The sequence below is a fragment of the Hylobates moloch genome, unplaced genomic scaffold (assembly GCF_009828535.3).
Source record: "Hylobates moloch isolate HMO894 unplaced genomic scaffold, HMol_V3 SCAFFOLD_21, whole genome shotgun sequence".
In the NCBI taxonomy this organism is placed as follows: Eukaryota; Metazoa; Chordata; class Mammalia; order Primates; family Hylobatidae; genus Hylobates; species Hylobates moloch.
Genome location: NW_026652296.1, coordinates 26,209,393 through 26,227,317, shown reverse-complemented (window position 1 = coordinate 26,227,317; position 17,925 = coordinate 26,209,393). Strand labels below are relative to the sequence as shown.

Sequence of the window (17,925 nt, the reverse complement as noted above, 5' to 3'; positions counted from 1 at the left end):
TGAACAACTCAGAGTAGGATTTAAAAAACAATCTATAAGCCAAGATGTTCTCTATATTCAGCTCTTGATTTCAGCAATGATATCAAGGTTCTAGATACTTCCTTGAAATCTGTACTCATCTGGTTCCTAGGAGAGCTCTGCTCTGTATTGCCCAAGGAGGAGAAAATGAGGCAGGTGAATACCAGGCACCTTCCTAGCTCACAGCAGGATATGGAACTGAGAATATGTCCCCAAATGCCATACATCTCCATGGAAGACACAGAAGCAGGGGCTGAGCTTGGGCTGCGCAGGTCATGCAAGGCTGAGAAAAAGACAGTGGGACAAGGGGACCTCGTGAAAGGTCTCTATGAGGAGGTGACACTTAACTCTTAGTAAAATTTGAAATGCCTCATTTTGCACTCTGAGGCTTCCAACAGGTCCAAAGGCAAGGGTGGCATAACTTTCGTGAAGAGGGGCTCTCTTACCTCAGTCAGTGCTGTGGGACAAGGATATGCCTCGAGTGACTGCCTCAGTGAGCAAGTGGCCCCATCTGACGCACCCTGTTAGTGACCTGGCAGCAGCAGCAACAAAGTCCAAAGCCAGCAGCCCCAGGAAGTACTTGGACCCCCTGCTGGGAGGCCTGTAGGTTGGTGTGGCCTGCCAGAAGGGCAACTTGGAAATACCTGCCAAAGGCGTAAAATGTATATGCCCCCTGACCCAGCAAATCCCACCACTTGCAATCTACTCTATAAAACACCAGCATGTGTGTACAAGAATATGTGGAGGGATATGCAAGGCTCTTCCGTTTATTTATTATTTACTATTTATTATTATTTTTTTATTTACTAATTATTATTTTTATTATTTATTACTATTGACCAGGCTGGTCTCGAACTCCTGACCTCAAGTGATCCTCCCATCTCAGCCTCCCAAAGTGCTGGGATTACAGGTATGAGCCACCACGCCCGACTGCAAGGCTCTTACATTTAAAGTGACAAAATAGGCCGGGCGCAGTGGCTCACACCTGTAATCCCAGCACTTTGGGAGGTCGAGGCAGGCAAATCACTTGAAGTCAGGAGTTCAAGACCAGCCTAGCTAATGTGGTGAAACCCCGTCTCTACTCTCTACCAAAAATACAAAAATTAGGCGGGCATGGTAGCACATGCCTATAATCCTGGCTACTCAGGAGGCTGAGGTGAGAGAATTGCTTGAACCCAGGAGGTGGAGGTTGCAGTGAGCCGAGATCACACCATTGCACTCTATCCTGGGTGACAGAGTGAGACTCTATCTCAAAAAATAAATATATAAATAAAGTGCCAAAATAACCAAGGGCAGCCTTAATGCCCATCAGCACGGCTGTACCTAGTCCAAACCACTGCATATTACAGAGCCATTAAAAAATTATCTCAAGACAAAATCATTAAGTGAAAAACAGCAAGCCAAAGAATGCTATTTAAAGGAGAATGCCATTTACCTATATAAACAAACAAACAAAAAACTTTCTTTATGTATCTGTGTCTACAGCTGTCTATAAATGCACAGAGGAAAGTCTGCAAAGACACATACCAAACTGATCCCAGTGGCCACGTCTGCAGAGGGGTAGAAAATGATGGGGGCTCAGGCAGATCTTTTCTTTTCTTTTCATTCCATAGTCTTTTTTTTTTTTTTTTGGTAGAGATGGGGTCTTGCTATGTTGCCCAGGCTGTTCTTGAACTCCTAGCCTCAAGTAATCCTTCTACCTTGGTCTCTCAAAGAGCTGGGATTACATGCATGAGCCACCACACTCAGCCCATTCCATATTCTTCTATTTTGTTTGACTTCTTTCCCCCAGCAATAATGAATTCATGTATTACTTGATGATTTAAAATACATTTTAAAAAGAGATTAAGAAAAAAAAAAAGGTAAGAGATCATGCCAAGAGTCCAGCTGGTTTCTCTCAGCTATGAACACACTTGATCCACCTGCCTTTGGTTTCCATCCCTAACCCCAATCCCTCTTTCCAATAATTCAGTTTCTCCTGCCTTCAATGGCACCTGGCCACTTGCAGACAGCCCCCTGTGCTGCTTTAGAGTCCCTTCTCTCAGAAAGGCAGCCACAGAGAAGAAGGCTGTTATCTGGCAAGTTCCATGGATGCTTCATAATCACTGCAACTGTATTTCCAGACCCAAACTTAAGACTAAGACTCATGACAGGACAATAGGCTGTGGACTATTTCTGTGGAGCTTGCCAACCTCCCTAGAGGCCCAGGGCAGGTCCAATGCCCACCCATGCCAGCTACCACTGGGAGGTAAGGAAAAGGAAGGAGATTCCAGAAAGGCAGGAGAGCCAGGGCAACCTTCTGGATTCCTTCAGGATATGCAGTTGAGCCCTGCAGAATTCTGCCTGCGTGGGTCAGAAGTAAGAGGGGCTGCGCATCCACCATCCCTAACTACAGTGTGAGAGGCAGAACAGGCCCTCTGGCTGGGCCCCACCCAGGCTACAGGGCCCTCTATCTCTCTTTCTTCTGCTCACAAACCAAGACAACTGGCTGGGCTGGACATTAATCCTCCAGAAATGTCCATGCAGGAAACACCAGTCCCGTCACTCACTGAAAAAGCCCTAACTCCTTTCTTTTCCCGCAGCTAACCTTGGAGGCAAGAATTACCCTGGGGATTATTCACTGGCATCATTAGTCTTTCCAGCCAGCCTGCTTCCCATCCAGGCTATTACACATAGGAAATGCCTGGCTGTGCCAATGGCAATTGAAATGGTAAATGGTACAAGTGATTCTCATGAGACTTCCACTACGAGGTCAGAGCCTGACCTGAGAGAAGGCAGCACGTGGAGGAGGGAACTTCCAAGAAGGGTGGGTGAGTCTACCTAGAGTTTGCTAGACCCGCTGCCACAGAACCTCTGGAAGAGCTTATTAAAAATATAAATTCCTGACCCTGTATTCCACATTGAATCAACACTTCTGGGAGTGGGATCAGAGGACCTGGCTTTTTAAAACAGAGCCATGTACTTGGGATGGTTGCAACATAATTGCAGAGTTTAAAGCCGTTAACAGGGAATCTGCATTTTTAACAAGCTCCCTCTGAGGATTCTGATTGAGAATCCTGCTCTGTGGAACACAGGGACAGGCTTCCCAGCTCAGGGGAAGGCTGAGCTCCTTGCTGGTACTCCTCAGTCTGTGACCGCAGCCTCCTCTCCGCTGCTCCCAGCCACACAATTTATGCTCAACTCCCCAACAGCCAGACCAGCCCCCTTCTCCTCTGCCTGCCTTTGTTCCTGCTGTCCCAAGAGTCCGCAGAGCCTCTCCTCCTCTTGCCTTGCCCTCTCCCCCTCACTCTGTCTACTCCCTACGGGTGCTGGAACCACAGGCACCATTACAGAAAGGGGTGCCTCAGAAATCAAGCCTTATGTGAATTTTGTTCTTGGCTCCTCTAATGACCTTCGACAAGAGACGACCTCTGCAAGCCTCTGTCCCTCATTTGTAAAGTATGGATAACATGCCCTGTCTCCTAGGCTTGCTGAGAATTCAGCGTGGCTATGGCTCAGTGTGGTGCCCAATATATATCTGCCAGGTTCAGCCTTACACTGCTCTTACTTCCCTGTCCTCTCCGACTGGGAGCTACTTGAGGGGAGTAACTGTCCCTCCTTCACGTCTACACCCCCAATATGCAGAATCCAAGGCCATGGCTGAATGCTTGAGGCTGCAAAATGAATTCCTGTCCCCAAGCTGACCCTCATGCTGTCCCTCTTACCTGCCCAACGTTGAAGGTCAGTGTGATGGCATAAAAGAAATTAGAGTTGGCACTTCCTGCATAAATCCAGAGGTGCCACAGGACAGGGAAGAGCAGGGAACAGACGATGATGATGCAGGTGAGGACAAAGATGTTTCTCAGGACTGCAAAGACAGAGGGTCACAGTTAACCTGACACGCTCTCTCTGGCACCCTTTCCCTGCTGCAATGGCCCCCCGAATGGAGAGGCCCAAGGTGAGCCTCATGTAGCTCAAAGGCAGAGCACCCCCAGAGGTACTGGGGTGCCAGGAAGCAAACCCCAGACTCCCAAGTCAATGGCTCCCCATGCCCACAGCTGGTGGTAGCTACCCCTGGATTTGGATTATTTCCTCCCACTGTGGGCTTGGCTGGCTGAAGACCAGCTATAGTTAGAAATGCCATGAGTGCCTTGGGGCACCAAACAGGGCATTTCAGGAAGATATTCCCCTCACCTCCTAATCTTGGAGGGTCCAAGAGTATCCCTCTCCCCAAGCAGGGTGCCATCTGGCCATGTGGGATTATGAGTGGGAACCCCAGCATGAACCGTGACGATTAGAGCCCCACCGTGGGTCTCCATGGAGCCACAGTCCTGGGTCTTAGGAACACGTTTTCCATTCTCCTTAACTGGTGTCTTAGGACCCCCTGCCTCACTCTTCAAACATTCCCAACTCTCCCTTAGATGATAAAGGATCTCTTTTTGACACCGTCTCTCACTCTCTGCCCCTAAGGGAATGCCAAATCCCACCAGGAAGAAAGCTCTCCCTGAGGTCTCAGGAAGGACCTGCTACTCAAGGGTGGTCCAGAGGCAGGCAGGCAGGCAGGCAGGCAGGCAGGCAGGCAGGCTGGCTTCAGCCAAACGGGAGCGTAGCACAGCAGCCGGGTACAGACTTGGTTAAAATCCTGCTCTGCCATTTATTAGCAAGTTTCTCTAGACCTCAGCTTCCTCATCTGTAAAATGAGGCTACACACCTAGTATGTACTTATAAAAATTAAAAATTAGGGTGGGCATGGTGGCTCATGCCTATAATCCCAGCACTTTGGGAGGCTGAGGTAGGAAGACTGCTTAAGCCCAGGAGTTCAAGACCAGCCTGGGCAACATAGTGAGACCCCACCTCTAAAAAATTTTAAAAATTTAAAAATAAAAAATGTTTAAAAATAAAAATAAAATTGGGCTAAAACACACACTTCATTTGGATTAAACAAGATGACATGTGAAAAAATGACACAGATATATCACTGGCTACATTAGTTTTCCATTGCTACTATAGCAAATTCCCACAAACTTAGTGATTCAAATAATATTCTTTATTATTAAACAGTTCTGGAGGTCAGAAGTTCCAAAATGGGTCTCACAGGCTAAAATCTCTAGAGGAGAAACCCTCACTTGCCTTTTCCAGCACCCAGAGGCCCCCTGCATTCCTTGGTTCATGACCCCCTTCCAGCTTCAAATCCAGCAATGGTGGATTGAGGCCTTCTCACATTGCATCACTCAGACCTTCTCTTCTGCCTCCCTCTTCCATCTTTTTTTTAAAAATAGACTATTTATTTTGAGATGGAATCTCACTACATTGCCCAGGCTGGAGTGGAGTGGCTGGATCATATCTCACTGAAGCCTCGAATTCCTGGGCTCCAGGGATCCCCCCTCTCTCAGCCTCCTGAGTAGCTGGAACTACAGGCATGAACAAACAAGCCCAGTAGACTTTATTTTTTAGGGCAGTTTTAGTTTCACAGCAAAATTGGGCAGAAGATTTCCCATATTCCCCCTGCCTCCACCTCTTCCACTTTGAGGGACATTTGTGATTACACTGGGGCCACCTGGATTGTCCAGGATAATCTCCCCTCCCAAGGTCTTAAAGTCCCTTTGCCATGTAAGGCGATGTCTTCACAGGTTCTGGGGATTACAACGTGGACATCTTTGTGAGGGGAGGGCTACTACTCTGCCTACCACACTGTACTTTTTCCCCCGTTTTAACTCTTTAGGGGTTATCAGACAGGCGGATTGTCTGTTACTTTTCTTTCTTTATACTTTATCATATTTTAAAAAACTAATAAATATTATTTAAAATAATTAAAAGAATACCTTTTTAAAAAGAACTTAGCACTGTGCCTGGTTCCCAGCAGACACTTAATGAATGGAAGTTCCCTTCTCTTCTCTGATACTGACCTTCAGGAAATCCCTTCTCCCAAGTGAGAGTTTTGGGAGACTTAAAGGGTGGAGAAACTCCCAAACATTTAGGCCATTTGTATTAGTTGTACAACAACTTAGTAGAGATGCTATACTGGGGGTTCATGCATTGGAAGGGGCCTGGATGATACAGATGATTCTCAACTCCCACTACAAAACAAAATCACGGCCGGGTGCAGTGGCTCATGCCTACAATCCCAGCACTTTGGGAGGCTGAGGCAGGTAGATCACCTGAGGTCAGGAGTTCGAAACCAGCCTGGCCAACGTGGCAAAACCCCGTCTCTACTAAAAATACAAAAATTAGCCAGGCATGGTGGCGGGCGCCTATAATCCCAGCTACTCAGGAGGCTGAGGCACGAGAATTGCTGGAACTGGAGAGGCAGAGGTTGCAGTGAGCCGAGATTACACCACTGCACTCCAGCCTGAGCAACAGAGCAAGACTGTGTCTCAAAACAAACAAACAAACAAAACAAAACAAAATGAAATCACATGGAGAGCCCTCAGACTAAGTCAAAGTCTCTAGGGTGGGGTTCAGGCATCCATATGAGGTTTTAAAAGCTTCCCAGGTAATTCCAATATGCAGTCGAGGCTGTGAACCACTGGATTACAGCTGCAGCCCCTTAGTCTGCAACAGAGATGCCACTGAACTGTGTCAAAAGGAGAATAATCAGGACACGGTAGTTCACAGTTCTTTGTAAAGCTGAATGTTTTCAAGTTACAGTTCATTCTTTATTGAGAAATGATAGGTATCATTTTGTCATTAAAAAGTTATTTATTTTATAACATGGGGAAGAATGGCTGGTAGTTGATTGTTTTAATGTCTTCAGCAAAATAAAAAGCTGGCAAGTCTGTCACCCAGGTTTATTGAAACATTAGCGGTCTAAGAAATCCCACAATTTGGACACTGGCCTGGAGGGCTTGCAAAGATCTTTTCTAATCTGAAGTTTCTCAATTCTGGGTTTTCAAAGATGAGAGGTCAAAACCCTGACTCAAGCCTCCTGAGACCTCCCAGGAACAAGGAGTCTTGCAAAGGGACGTTTTCACTGAGAATTACTATTATTATTAAACCAAGTTACTACCTCAAGGAGAACAAATGCTTCCCACTCCTCTAACCCAACATCACCATGTACATTTCTCAGTGGTTCTTTCTGATGCCCTGGAAATTATTTTGCTGAAAAGAACACAGACTATTCCCAAAATAAAAGGCTTGCGGCCTGCCAGACCAGGTGGTTCTTGTTCTGTGCCTCCAGCCAGGGACACAGATTTCAGACAGGGTGACAGGAAGGAAACCAAGTGCAAAGAGACAAGGGAGGCTCACTGGCAGCCTCTGGGTGCTATCTCGAAGGGCTGCAAAGATACATTCCCATGTGGCTAGAGAACCATCACCAGCACGCAGTTGGCTTCTGGCCTGTGGTGACCTCTGCAGGAACAGGGAGCTGCTATTCACTCTTGCTGGCTGACAGGCCAGAAGATTAAAGCTATATATGCCAGAGCAGATGGAGCTGGAGACCTGGGGTACGGGACAGCTTGTTCCAGGCACCAGAAAGCGTCAGAGGTGACCAGGGCCTAACAAGGTGAAAGGGTTCACCCTTCATCAGACTTGCGAGGCCAGATGGAATCAGGTTCCCCACCACATTCACTGGGTGGCTTATCCAATCTCTGGCACCATGATTGATGAACTGGAACTTCAGGCAAGCCACTTTCCCTTCAGAGCCTCAGGCATTCAGAAAGAAAATCCCACCTGAAAAATCCAGTCCAATCAGAAGGGGAACAGAGGGGATTTTGGGACTTCCAAGGCCATGGTGATATTCCCTTTCTTAAACAAGGTGCCAAAACACGTGGGAATATATTTTATCATGGTTCTTTATATGTATATCTATCAACATTCTTTTATCGCTATACAATAGTAATAAAAACAAAAACACACACACAAATCCAGCCCTTTCGTAACTGGCTCCTTCTGCTGGACCACGCAGGCTGGCATGGGCTCTGCCAGCAGGCTGTTCCCTAACACCACAATTGTGCGTCTGTATGACTCATCCAAGCTCCAGAGAGTCCAGCGTCTGGGACTTACACTCAGGGAGGGGCCACATTCCTTTTCTCCTCTCCACTGCACAGGAAAACAGAAAGGTGAATGTGGGAGCACACATGTTGGCGCGGACAGCTAATGTTTAAATGGAATTCCTAGCCACATTAAATATATTCAACGTAGGCTTAAACACGTCTCAACACATACATCCCACTCATAGGTCCCAAGGACCAGGGCTGATGCTGCTCCCAGCTAATAATGATTCACAGTTGTCAAGCCCCAAGCAGGTTCTCCAAGCAAGAGCAGTGAAGCAAAGGCGGACAGCTACTGTTCTCTGCAGGATCTTCAGACAACCTGAACCTGCAGACTATGTGCCCTGCCAGCCAGCAAAAGCAACTATTAGATCATTCAGGTTTCTGGAAACCCCATCCTTCTTCTTTGTGCCTCCTCACCCCAGAGGGCATAAAATAGTTTATTCGAGTCTTGAAAAATATGTTTATTCTGATGACTCTGGCTACCAAGCCCGAAGTTCTGATCACGGAACTATGTGAGAGACTCCCCTGCATAATTATTACTCACGATACTAACTGCAGTGCTATTTACAGACATTCTTTCTCAAACTTAACACACTCATGAAAGTTATTTTCTTTATTTGAATAATGGAAAAATCAGACGCTCAGAAAGGTTAAATGATGTGCCTAAGAACACGTGGGGCTCGTAATGGGAATGCCAGGGATCGGAGTCAAGTGACTCTCCCGACTGCTCAGCAAATGGGATGAAAGACAGTCACTGAGGGAGAGAGAGTGCCCAGTGTGGGATGGGCAACCACAAAAATCCATTCTACATTCTTGAAATCCACTATCACAAACTGAGGCGTGTCCATGTTTTGGTGGTCTCATGATTTGTCACTGGCCACTCTGCCGAGGGGCCCCAAGCTGACTCTCAACCTGCTGGACTGGGTGACTCTCATCTGTGCAGAGAGGATGTCACCACAGAAGACACTGCTTCCTCCTCCCAGTCAGGCCAGATGGGTCACAGCCCCACCAGGCCATCACCTGCAGGAGTAGCCCTGGCTCAGCTGCCCACACCACTGTTTATCTTCACTCAGAGGCACACTCCTATAGGTAGGCTGCTTCCCACAGCTGGTCAGTTTCACTTCCTGGTTGACACCCAAAACAACAACAAAGACTCACTTCCTCTGAAGCCTGCACTCCCTAGTTGATTCTGGACACCTTGCTGGACACCCACAGCAGGCAAGGAAAATTCAACAGCTCCCTTCCATGCCTTGTTTAGAGAATCAGGTGGTGCTGGGCCACTGACACTGCCTCTTTATTGGGGAGGTTTAAAAATCCACTCCACAAACGTTTGCAAGGTCTTCTATGTGTCAGGTTCAGACCTGAGTGCTGGGGACACAAAGGTGAATGAGTTGTGCTATCTACTCTGATGGAGCCCCCAAACACTGAAAAGAACTCCCCATAGAGGGCTAAGAGCACTGGGGGCCTAGGCAGCACAGATAGGTCACCACTAAGCCACCTCTGAGGAGGGGATGGTTAGAGCTTAGAGGGGTTGTCACAGTGGGCACGGAAGTCTAACTTTGCCCCTCTGCCTTGTAGTAACCTTTGGGTGCAGCACTGGGGAATGGTTCAAAGCCCAGGGCATAGAGTTCTGCTGTCTAGTATGGTAGCCTAGCTACATGTGGCTTCTGAAATTTAAATTAAAAATTCAGGTTCTCAGGCACGCAAGTGGCTACCCTATTGAACTGTGCAGACAGAGGACATTTCTATCATCGTAAAGCCCTGCTGGACAGCACTGGATAGGGGTTCACAGATCTGGATTCCAATCCCGGCTCTTCTAATTAGACTTTGAATGAGTGGCTCTACCTTTCTATACCTCAGTTTTCTCATCTGCAAAATGTGGATACTTACCTCAAAGGCTGGTGTGAAGATCAAATGAGCTAATTAATGCATGTAACACTGTGAGAGCCACAGTGGCCAGGTACACAGTAAGTGCTCAATAAATGGCAATTATTTTTATCATCACAAGTCCGCGGCACCTGGAAGCAGATATTGTGCCTCATGCCTCTGCTCCCCTCCTAGTGCTGCCAGCATAACAGGTGCCTGGTAAATGCCTGTGAATTCCTTTTCCCTGCAGCAGTCTCATCCAGGCCCAGGCTGACACAAATCTGTGGCAGAGGTGGGAGTACTCACATCTGTAGAGATGGTTCCACACGGGGAAGAAGGCCATGTAGAGCGCCACGTCCCCCACTGTCGGGTAGGACTTAAAGATGGCGATGACAGCGATCTGGATAAACATGAAGAAGATGGGGTGCTCCCTGGGGCAGGGCAGGGAAAAGAGAGAGAGAGAGAGATGAGTCAGGGACCAGGACTACCCTAGAGACTCCTGACTCCATCCTTTGAACCAAAAATAATCCTCAGGGGACTTCAGGAAGGGGCTGGCTCTGCTATCCACAAGGCATGGGCCAGGACCCAGTAGCAGAGCAGAAAACTGCAGGGACCCAGAAATATCCAGAGGTGGTGAGGAGGGCCTGGCAAACACTAGGGAAACAGCCCACAGAGACATTTCCCATCAACAGCCCCCCTCTGCCTCTGCCAGCTCTGGGCCTTCCCCTAGGAGCCACAGAGGAAGAAAACAAATGAAGTCAGCATTCTTTATGACTGGGCTTAAATGACTGCTTGGCAGGATAATTAGGCAGCCTCCCTTGCCAGAGGCCCCTCTGACAACTGGACGCAAGGCAGGAAGTGCCTCCTTGCTGATGCCTTTTTTCTCTGACAACATGGTCAGCAGGGTCTACAGACCCATAGTGCGATGAACTTCTTTCCAGGAAGAGAACTGTGAACTGCACAGAGCTTTTCAGTTCTTAAGGGCTGGGACTATTCTTGCTAAACTAATAGCAGTTTCAATTATTATTTTAACCTAATAATAAGTGATAGCAATGGGTATCCACTCCTGAACTCCCTGTGTAAACTCCTTTTCCTGCATCCTCTCACGTGATCCTCACCACACCTCAACCACCCCTCAAGGCAGGCAATCCTGGGCCGGGCACAGTGGCTCACATCTGTAATCCCAGCACTTCGGGAGGCTGAGGCAGGAGGATGGCTTGAGCCCAAGAGTTTGAGACCAGCCTAGGCAACATAGTGAAATCTCATCTCTACAAAAAATTTAAAAATTAGCTGAGTGTGGTGGCATATGGCTGTAATCTCAGCTATTCAGGAGGCTGAGGTGGGAGGGGTGCTGGTGCCAGGAGGTTGAGGCTGCAGTGAGCCGTGATCAACCACTGCACTCCAGCCTGGATGACAGAGTGTGAGACCTTGTCTCAAAAAGAAAAAAAAAAAGTAGGCAATCCTCTCACCTGTACTTCACAGATGAAGAAACAGATTCAGAGAAGTGCACTGACTGAGTAGGTTAGTAAGCGACGGAGTTGTTTGTCTCCAGAGCTCTTAATCACGCCCAATACTGTTCTCCTGAGTGCTGATCATACTTCCAAGCTCCGGTCAGGAGAGAGTTGGGGGACAGAGCTCAATCTCAGTGCCCCTCCAAGAGCTGACCAAGTGCTAAAGGGAAGCCAACAGGGAGAGGCTGGATCTATACCCTCCTCAGCTACACTTCAACCACATGCACATGGCCTACTTCTGCACAGTACCTGGATGCCTAACCCATGAAGGTTTTCTTCAGAGATTAATGACCTTTTTGTCTTGCAGGTCAAAGGTCAGGGTGACTCAATGGGTGTGAATCTGAGATGTGCAGACAAACATGTCCACACCCAGAATGCTCCAGTGCTGCTGTGCAGCAAATGCCTCAGAAACGCAGCTTGGCAAAGGCGTGCAGCCCTGTAGCCTCTAAGAAGCGTCCAGCTATAGCTCAGTGTGAACATCTTCCTAAACACAATCCAAATCACTGGCTTCAGGCTTTTCAGGTAGCTGGTAACAACGGCAACATTTCTATGAAAAGGCTGGTGAAAATGCGGTGACAAAAAAAACAGACTACAGCCTCCTGCAGCACTGCACAGGGACCGGGGTGGCCTGAAGGGCCCTGTTCCTACAAAGCTGGCACTGGAAACAAATCTTGCAGAGGGCAGGAGAGCTTAGGTGGAGCTTCATACCCAGGCAAAAGAGAAGACAGCAGGGAGAGCAGGTCTCTTCATATTTTCTGTCCCCACAACTGTGTGGGCCTGGCTCAGGTCATAAAATGGTGACATTATTGCCTACCCAGGAGCAATCTGTAGCCTTACATGCAGACAATAAAAGCTGCTGGAGAGCTGGCTGCACGGCCAGTGTGGAAAGGTGCCCTGGGCTCCCTGCTCCTGTTCACCCAGTGGCTGGGCCTAACTAGAACAAGGACAGGGAAGGTGGACCACAGACAGCTGGAGAGCTCAGCAGGGCAAGGCTGCCAGAGTTCCAGAGGCTGCCAGGCCACGGAAGGAGGGTGTTCTGTCAGAAGCCAGGCCAAGGCTGTGTCATGGGAAGGAAGCATCAGCTTTTGAGGTTTTACAGAATGGGAACCATGTGCATTGGTGCACAGACCATGGAGAATGGCAGGAAGGTTAGGACAGAGAACTTGAGCTCTTGAAATCTAAATCAAACTCTCTTTCAGGTTCCCCGGACCATCCAGGCGTATTTGTACCTGTCTGTGCCTGTTTTCCCTTATCTGAAGCTAGGATAATAGAACCATTTCCAGAGGCTACTACAAGCAATCTCTCCGGAGCTTGGCACGGTGCAGGGGGATAAGCATAGATTCTGGAACCAGACAAACCTGAGTCTAAATCCCAGCTCCACTGCTTACTAGCTGTGTGACTGGGAAAATCATCCCACCTCTCTGAGCATCAATTTCCTCAACTATAAAATAGGAGTGATAAGAATCTAACGCCTATCTCCAGGAGTTGCTAGGTTAGGTATGATTGTTTCAGAGGGTCTAGAAAGGCGCCTGGGATGGAGCAGGCCTAACATCTGTCAGCTCTCTTAGACTGCAGAAGAGAACTCCACACATCCTTTGGGGGGAAACACATCAGGAGATTAAACAGTTGCAGGCGGGCAGCCTCCCAACTAAACTATCCAGAGTCCCTGTGGACGACCTGTCACTGGACTGTTGATGGAGACATTCCACCAGATACACTTTTTCCAAACACATTCCCCTCCACAACTCCTGTTCTTTTTTTTTTTTTTTTTTTGAGACATGCACTTCCGCCTGTCACCCAGGCAGCTCACTGAAGCCTCAAACTGCCAGGCTCAAGTCATCCTCCTGCCTCAGCCTCCCAAGCAGCTGGGACTACAGGGGCACACCACCACATCTGGCTAATTTTTGTTGTTGTTGTTGTTGTTGGTAAGACGGAGTCTTGCTCTGTCGCCCAGGATGGAGTGCAGTGGCACAATCTTGGCTCACTGTGACCTCTGCCTCCTGGGTTCAAGCAATTCTCCTGTTTGAGCTTCCAGAGTAGCCGGGACTATAGGCACCCACCACCACACCCGGCAAATTTTTGTATTTTTAGTAGAGACAGGCTTTCACCATATTGGTCAGGCTGGTGTCGAACGCCTGACCTCAGGTGATCCACCCGTCTTGGCCTCCCAAAGTGCTGGGATTACATGCGTGAGCCACTGCACCCAGGCCGCCACCTGGCTAATTTTTAAATTTTTTGTAGATATAGGATCTTGCTATGTTGTCCAGGCTGGTCTCAAACTCCTGGCCTCAAGTGACCCTCCTGCTTCAGCCTCCTGAAGTACTGTGATTACAGGTGTGAGCCACCATGCCTGGCCACCGCCTGGCTCTAGTCCAAAACAGTGAATGGGCTCAGTAGCAATGTGGGCTTGAGCACCTCAGAGTGAGGCCAGGGAAAATGCTGGGGCTCCAAAGCACCCTCACTGCAGCCTGCACCCATGCGACTCTATTGCCTGCTATGGCGCTGGCAACCGCGGCAACTGAAGGCAGGTTCCTTAGGTGAGATGCTCTAAACCTGACAGCATGTGCTCCACATCTGAAGGCCACCCTCAAGGCTACTAGGGGCAGGGGCTTCTCGGATAGCTCTGTAGACACAGCAGCAGCAGGTCCAGCCACTTACTTTAGCTTTATGGCTAAGGGGATGGTGTAGAAGAAGACGTTGATCTGAAACACACATACAAAGAAGAGGCTGAAGTGCTCAAACATCTCTGCAAAGAAGTACCAGAAAAGACCAATGTTTGGAGTGAGATCTGGAACAGAAAGTCTGGAATTAAGAAAACAAAGGGAGAGAAAAAAGACAAAAGTTATAAATTGTCTTCTTTGACCTTGATTTCTCCTGAAGACTTTGGTCACTGCTGGGCAGCCAAGGATGACTTTCTCCCTAGAGAGATCAGGATGGAAAGGGCTCTGTAGGTACCCTGGATACAGGTAATTAACAAACATGAGCAGAGACACATAATGATAACCCATAACAAATATTAGCTAAGCCAAACAAATCTGAAATGAGGCAGGGATTCATCCTAGGAATAAAGAGACTCACCCCTGTTTTACTGCGCAAGACAGTTTAAAATCAGGAGATACCCAGTACTGTAACAAAGGAGGAATGAGTTTTAAAACACAGTATCTATTTTGGGCATTCTAAAGACCTGCCTAGAGGACCACGCTCAAAGATCCTGCTCCTCCCCATTCTTACTCCACACCCTGCAGCAGGAGCCAGAAAACCGAGTGCCTGAGACTGCAGTGAGACTTCTAGGGGCTTTAGGAACAATCGGTGGGTTCTGGCTAAGATCCCCAGGGTCCCAGTCTTAATTGAGAAATTAGGGTTTAACTGGAAAACTTTTTGTCCAATTAAATCAGACAAACATTTTGCTGCAATTCTAGCTCTTCTAAAGTTTACATTTTTGATTTAAAAAAATATGAAGTTGAAACTGATCTCAATACGCAATTTACAAAGGACAACAAATACGGCACACAGAGGGAGAGATGAGCCATGGCTCTTGGTCAGATTTCCCTGACTGAGGCCTCCGCCCAAGTTAACTTTTGCCTCTTGCTGTAACTATACCTCCTTTTCTGTGAAATGAGGTAAAGAACACAATCCGTGGCCCAGCAAAAAGAAATCTTCACCTGGCACTGTAACTCCTATCTAAGGCAGAGCATGAAGAGCTGAAGTCAGCAAGTCATTGTTATGCTCAGCCAGGATTTAACACAAATAAGCAGTCCAGAATCCCAAATGGGAGTTCTGCCACTCAGATCCCTTCCCCACCTGCACAGGTTTAAGAGTCTGTCACCTGTTGGGCTGTGAGCTCCCCAAAGCTCAGGGAGCAACCACGTCTTCGGCACCCACGCAGAGCCTGGCACGCAGAGGGCATTCGGAAATGTTTATAGAATTCATGAACACACACTCAGGCAAGCCTGCAATGCTCAAGTCCATTTGAGTTTTCCCTCAAGGTTTGACGTGTGGCAGGTGGCATTATTTTCAAACTGTCAGAGGCCCTCTTGCACTAGAGGAACACATCCATTCCTCTTTAGAATTGAGCCCAAACCTCCCAGTTAAGAGGCTGGTATTTGCTTTGGATGTTCCCAGGGAGTGCTCTTTAACCCACTTATGCTGGAGGCTGCAAATTTTTTTGTGTGAAAAATCAGACCTTGGTGATGACCTTGAGCAGTAGGACATAAGTAACTCCCACAAGCTTAGCGTTTCAGTAATAGAACACTAGGCATAAATGGGTTAATCCCACCATATCAAAGGTGTGTTTCACAGTACAGGTTCTCAAAGTGTGTTCCCTAAACCAGCAGGCCAACAGCATTGGCATCACCTGAAAACCGGAGAAATGCAAATTCTTGATCCCTCCCCAAGACCTACTTAATCAGAATCTCTGAGGGCAGGTCCAGCAATCTGGGTTTTAATAAGTCCTGCAGGTGATTCTGATGCACCTTAAGGTTTGAGAACCGCTGCTATTTAACATAAAGGCTTCCTGTGGTCACTCACCCTCTGAGTCCAGCTAGAGCTATGAAAACCAAATTAGCTTCCAGAGTATTGTAGGGGGGTTTTAACTGACAACATACAGTTGTACGAATTTACGGATGATTTTATGTGGTGTTATAATTTCTGAATACAATGTAGAATAATTAAATCCAGCTAGTTAACATTTCCATCACCTCAAATATTAAACACTGTTTGCGGTGGGAACAATTGAAATTTACTCTCTTAGCAATTTTAGTATGTACAATACTCTATTAACTATATTCACCATGCTGTGCTAGTACTCAAGAAAAGAAAAGAAAAAAACATATTCCTCCTTCCTCCTGAGATTTTGTACCCCTTTGACCATTATCTCCCCATTCTCCCACCCCACTGGCATCGGTAACCACCCTTCTACTCTCTGCTTCTATGAGCGTAATTGTTTTAGAGTCCACATATAAGTGAGAACACATGCGGTATTTGTCTTTCTGTGCCTAGCTCATTCCACTTAGTATCAGATTCTCCAATTCCATCCCTACTACTGTCATAAACGACAGAATTTCTTTTTTAAGACTGAATAGTATTCCCTTGTGTATATATACCAAATTTTCTTTATCCATTTGTTGATGGACATTTAGATTGATTCCATAACTTGGCTATTATGAATAATGCTGCAATGAACATGGGAGTGCAGACAAATCTTCAACAAACTGATTTCAAAAATTGAGTCGCCTGTAGTCCCAGCACTTTGGGAGGCCAAGGCAGATGGATCACTGAGATCAGCCTGGCTAACATGGTGAAACCCCATCTCTACGAAAAATACAAAAATTAGCCGGGCGTGGTGGTGCATGCCTGTAGTCCCAGCTACTCGGGGGGCTGAGGCAGGAGAATCACTTGAAACCAGAAGGTGGAGGCTGCAGTGAGCGGAGATGGCCCCACTGCACTCCAGACTGGGCAACAGAGCGACACCCTGTCTCAAAAAAAAAAAGAAAAAAATCATTTGAGTAAGTAGCCGGAAGTGGGATTGCTGGATCAAATGGTAATTCTATTTTTAGTTGTTTGAGGAATATTCATACAGTTTTCCATAATGGCTGTACTAATTTACATTCTCGACAATGGTATACAAGGGTTCCCTTTTCCCCACAGCTTCTAGAATTTTCTAATGTGGTCATTACTTACATAAAGCCATAGACTGCGGGGATGAAATCCCAAGAGCTGAGAAGGAAGAAGGAGAGGCAAACGATTACCACTAGGCTTCCCACATACATCATGGCATACTCCCAAGAAAAGATCCAGAAGGCTTTGCTCTTCATTTTCACAGGTATGTACTGCCGCTAGGAGAGAAGGTAAAGTGATATAAACTTAGGGATGTACACAACAGAGGGCAGCTATTAGCTTACACTTAAAGATCCCTCCTGCGAAACCATGCTATGATACACAGGTTTATAATTTTGCTTTGATCTTTAATTAACTAAGAAGGATGTAAGTGTTAAAAAGGTATTACGGGTGCATCCTCTGACCTCAGACCTAGTAACACCATTTCTAGGTATGTATCCTGGAGACATGCTGCAGAAGATACAAATGGAGGAACATTCATTGCACCATTGTTTGGAATATCAAGAAAAAAATCCTTCAATAGAGGAACAAATAAATTGTGGTATATTGACATATGGTATACTATTTGCCAGGTTAAATGAATATATTGTATCTATAAATGTCAACATGGCTAGATCTAAAAAATATGAGGTTATAATAGAAAATTGCCAAACAACCCTATTATATGAAAATACTTGTGTTCTGAGATTATACCAAATAATACTATTATTTACACACACACACACACATACACACACCTGTAAGTTTCATAAAACATAGATTAGAAGGACATATACTAAAGTTATGATAGCATTAGCCTCCTGGGAATGAGAGAGGAAAATATAATTGGAACCTAAGAAACTTCATATAACCTGGCATTCATATACAAAATGAAAAGAAATAAACAAGTAAAAAAGACTTTTAAAAAACCCAAATTTGGGTTAAAAAAACTAAAAAAACTTCAA

The 17,925-nt window shown here is 46.7% G+C and overlaps 1 protein-coding gene across 2 annotated transcripts in view; it reads right to left on the bottom strand.

Annotated features, from left to right (window-relative positions):
• PIGU (phosphatidylinositol glycan anchor biosynthesis class U) overlaps positions 1-17,925 on the bottom strand; it is a 114,452-nt gene that overhangs the window by 11,189 nt on the left and 85,338 nt on the right. For both annotated transcript variants that reach the window (XM_058433014.1, XM_032143274.2), the window contains 4 exons: positions 17,045-17,199; positions 14,024-14,167; positions 10,161-10,285; positions 3,723-3,865 (listed from right to left, as the gene is read on the bottom strand). In XM_058433014.1, coding sequence (XP_058288997.1) covers positions 3,723-3,865; positions 10,161-10,285; positions 14,024-14,167; positions 17,045-17,199 — 567 coding nt within the window. The remainder of the gene's footprint in view (positions 1-3,722; positions 3,866-10,160; positions 10,286-14,023; positions 14,168-17,044; positions 17,200-17,925) is intronic.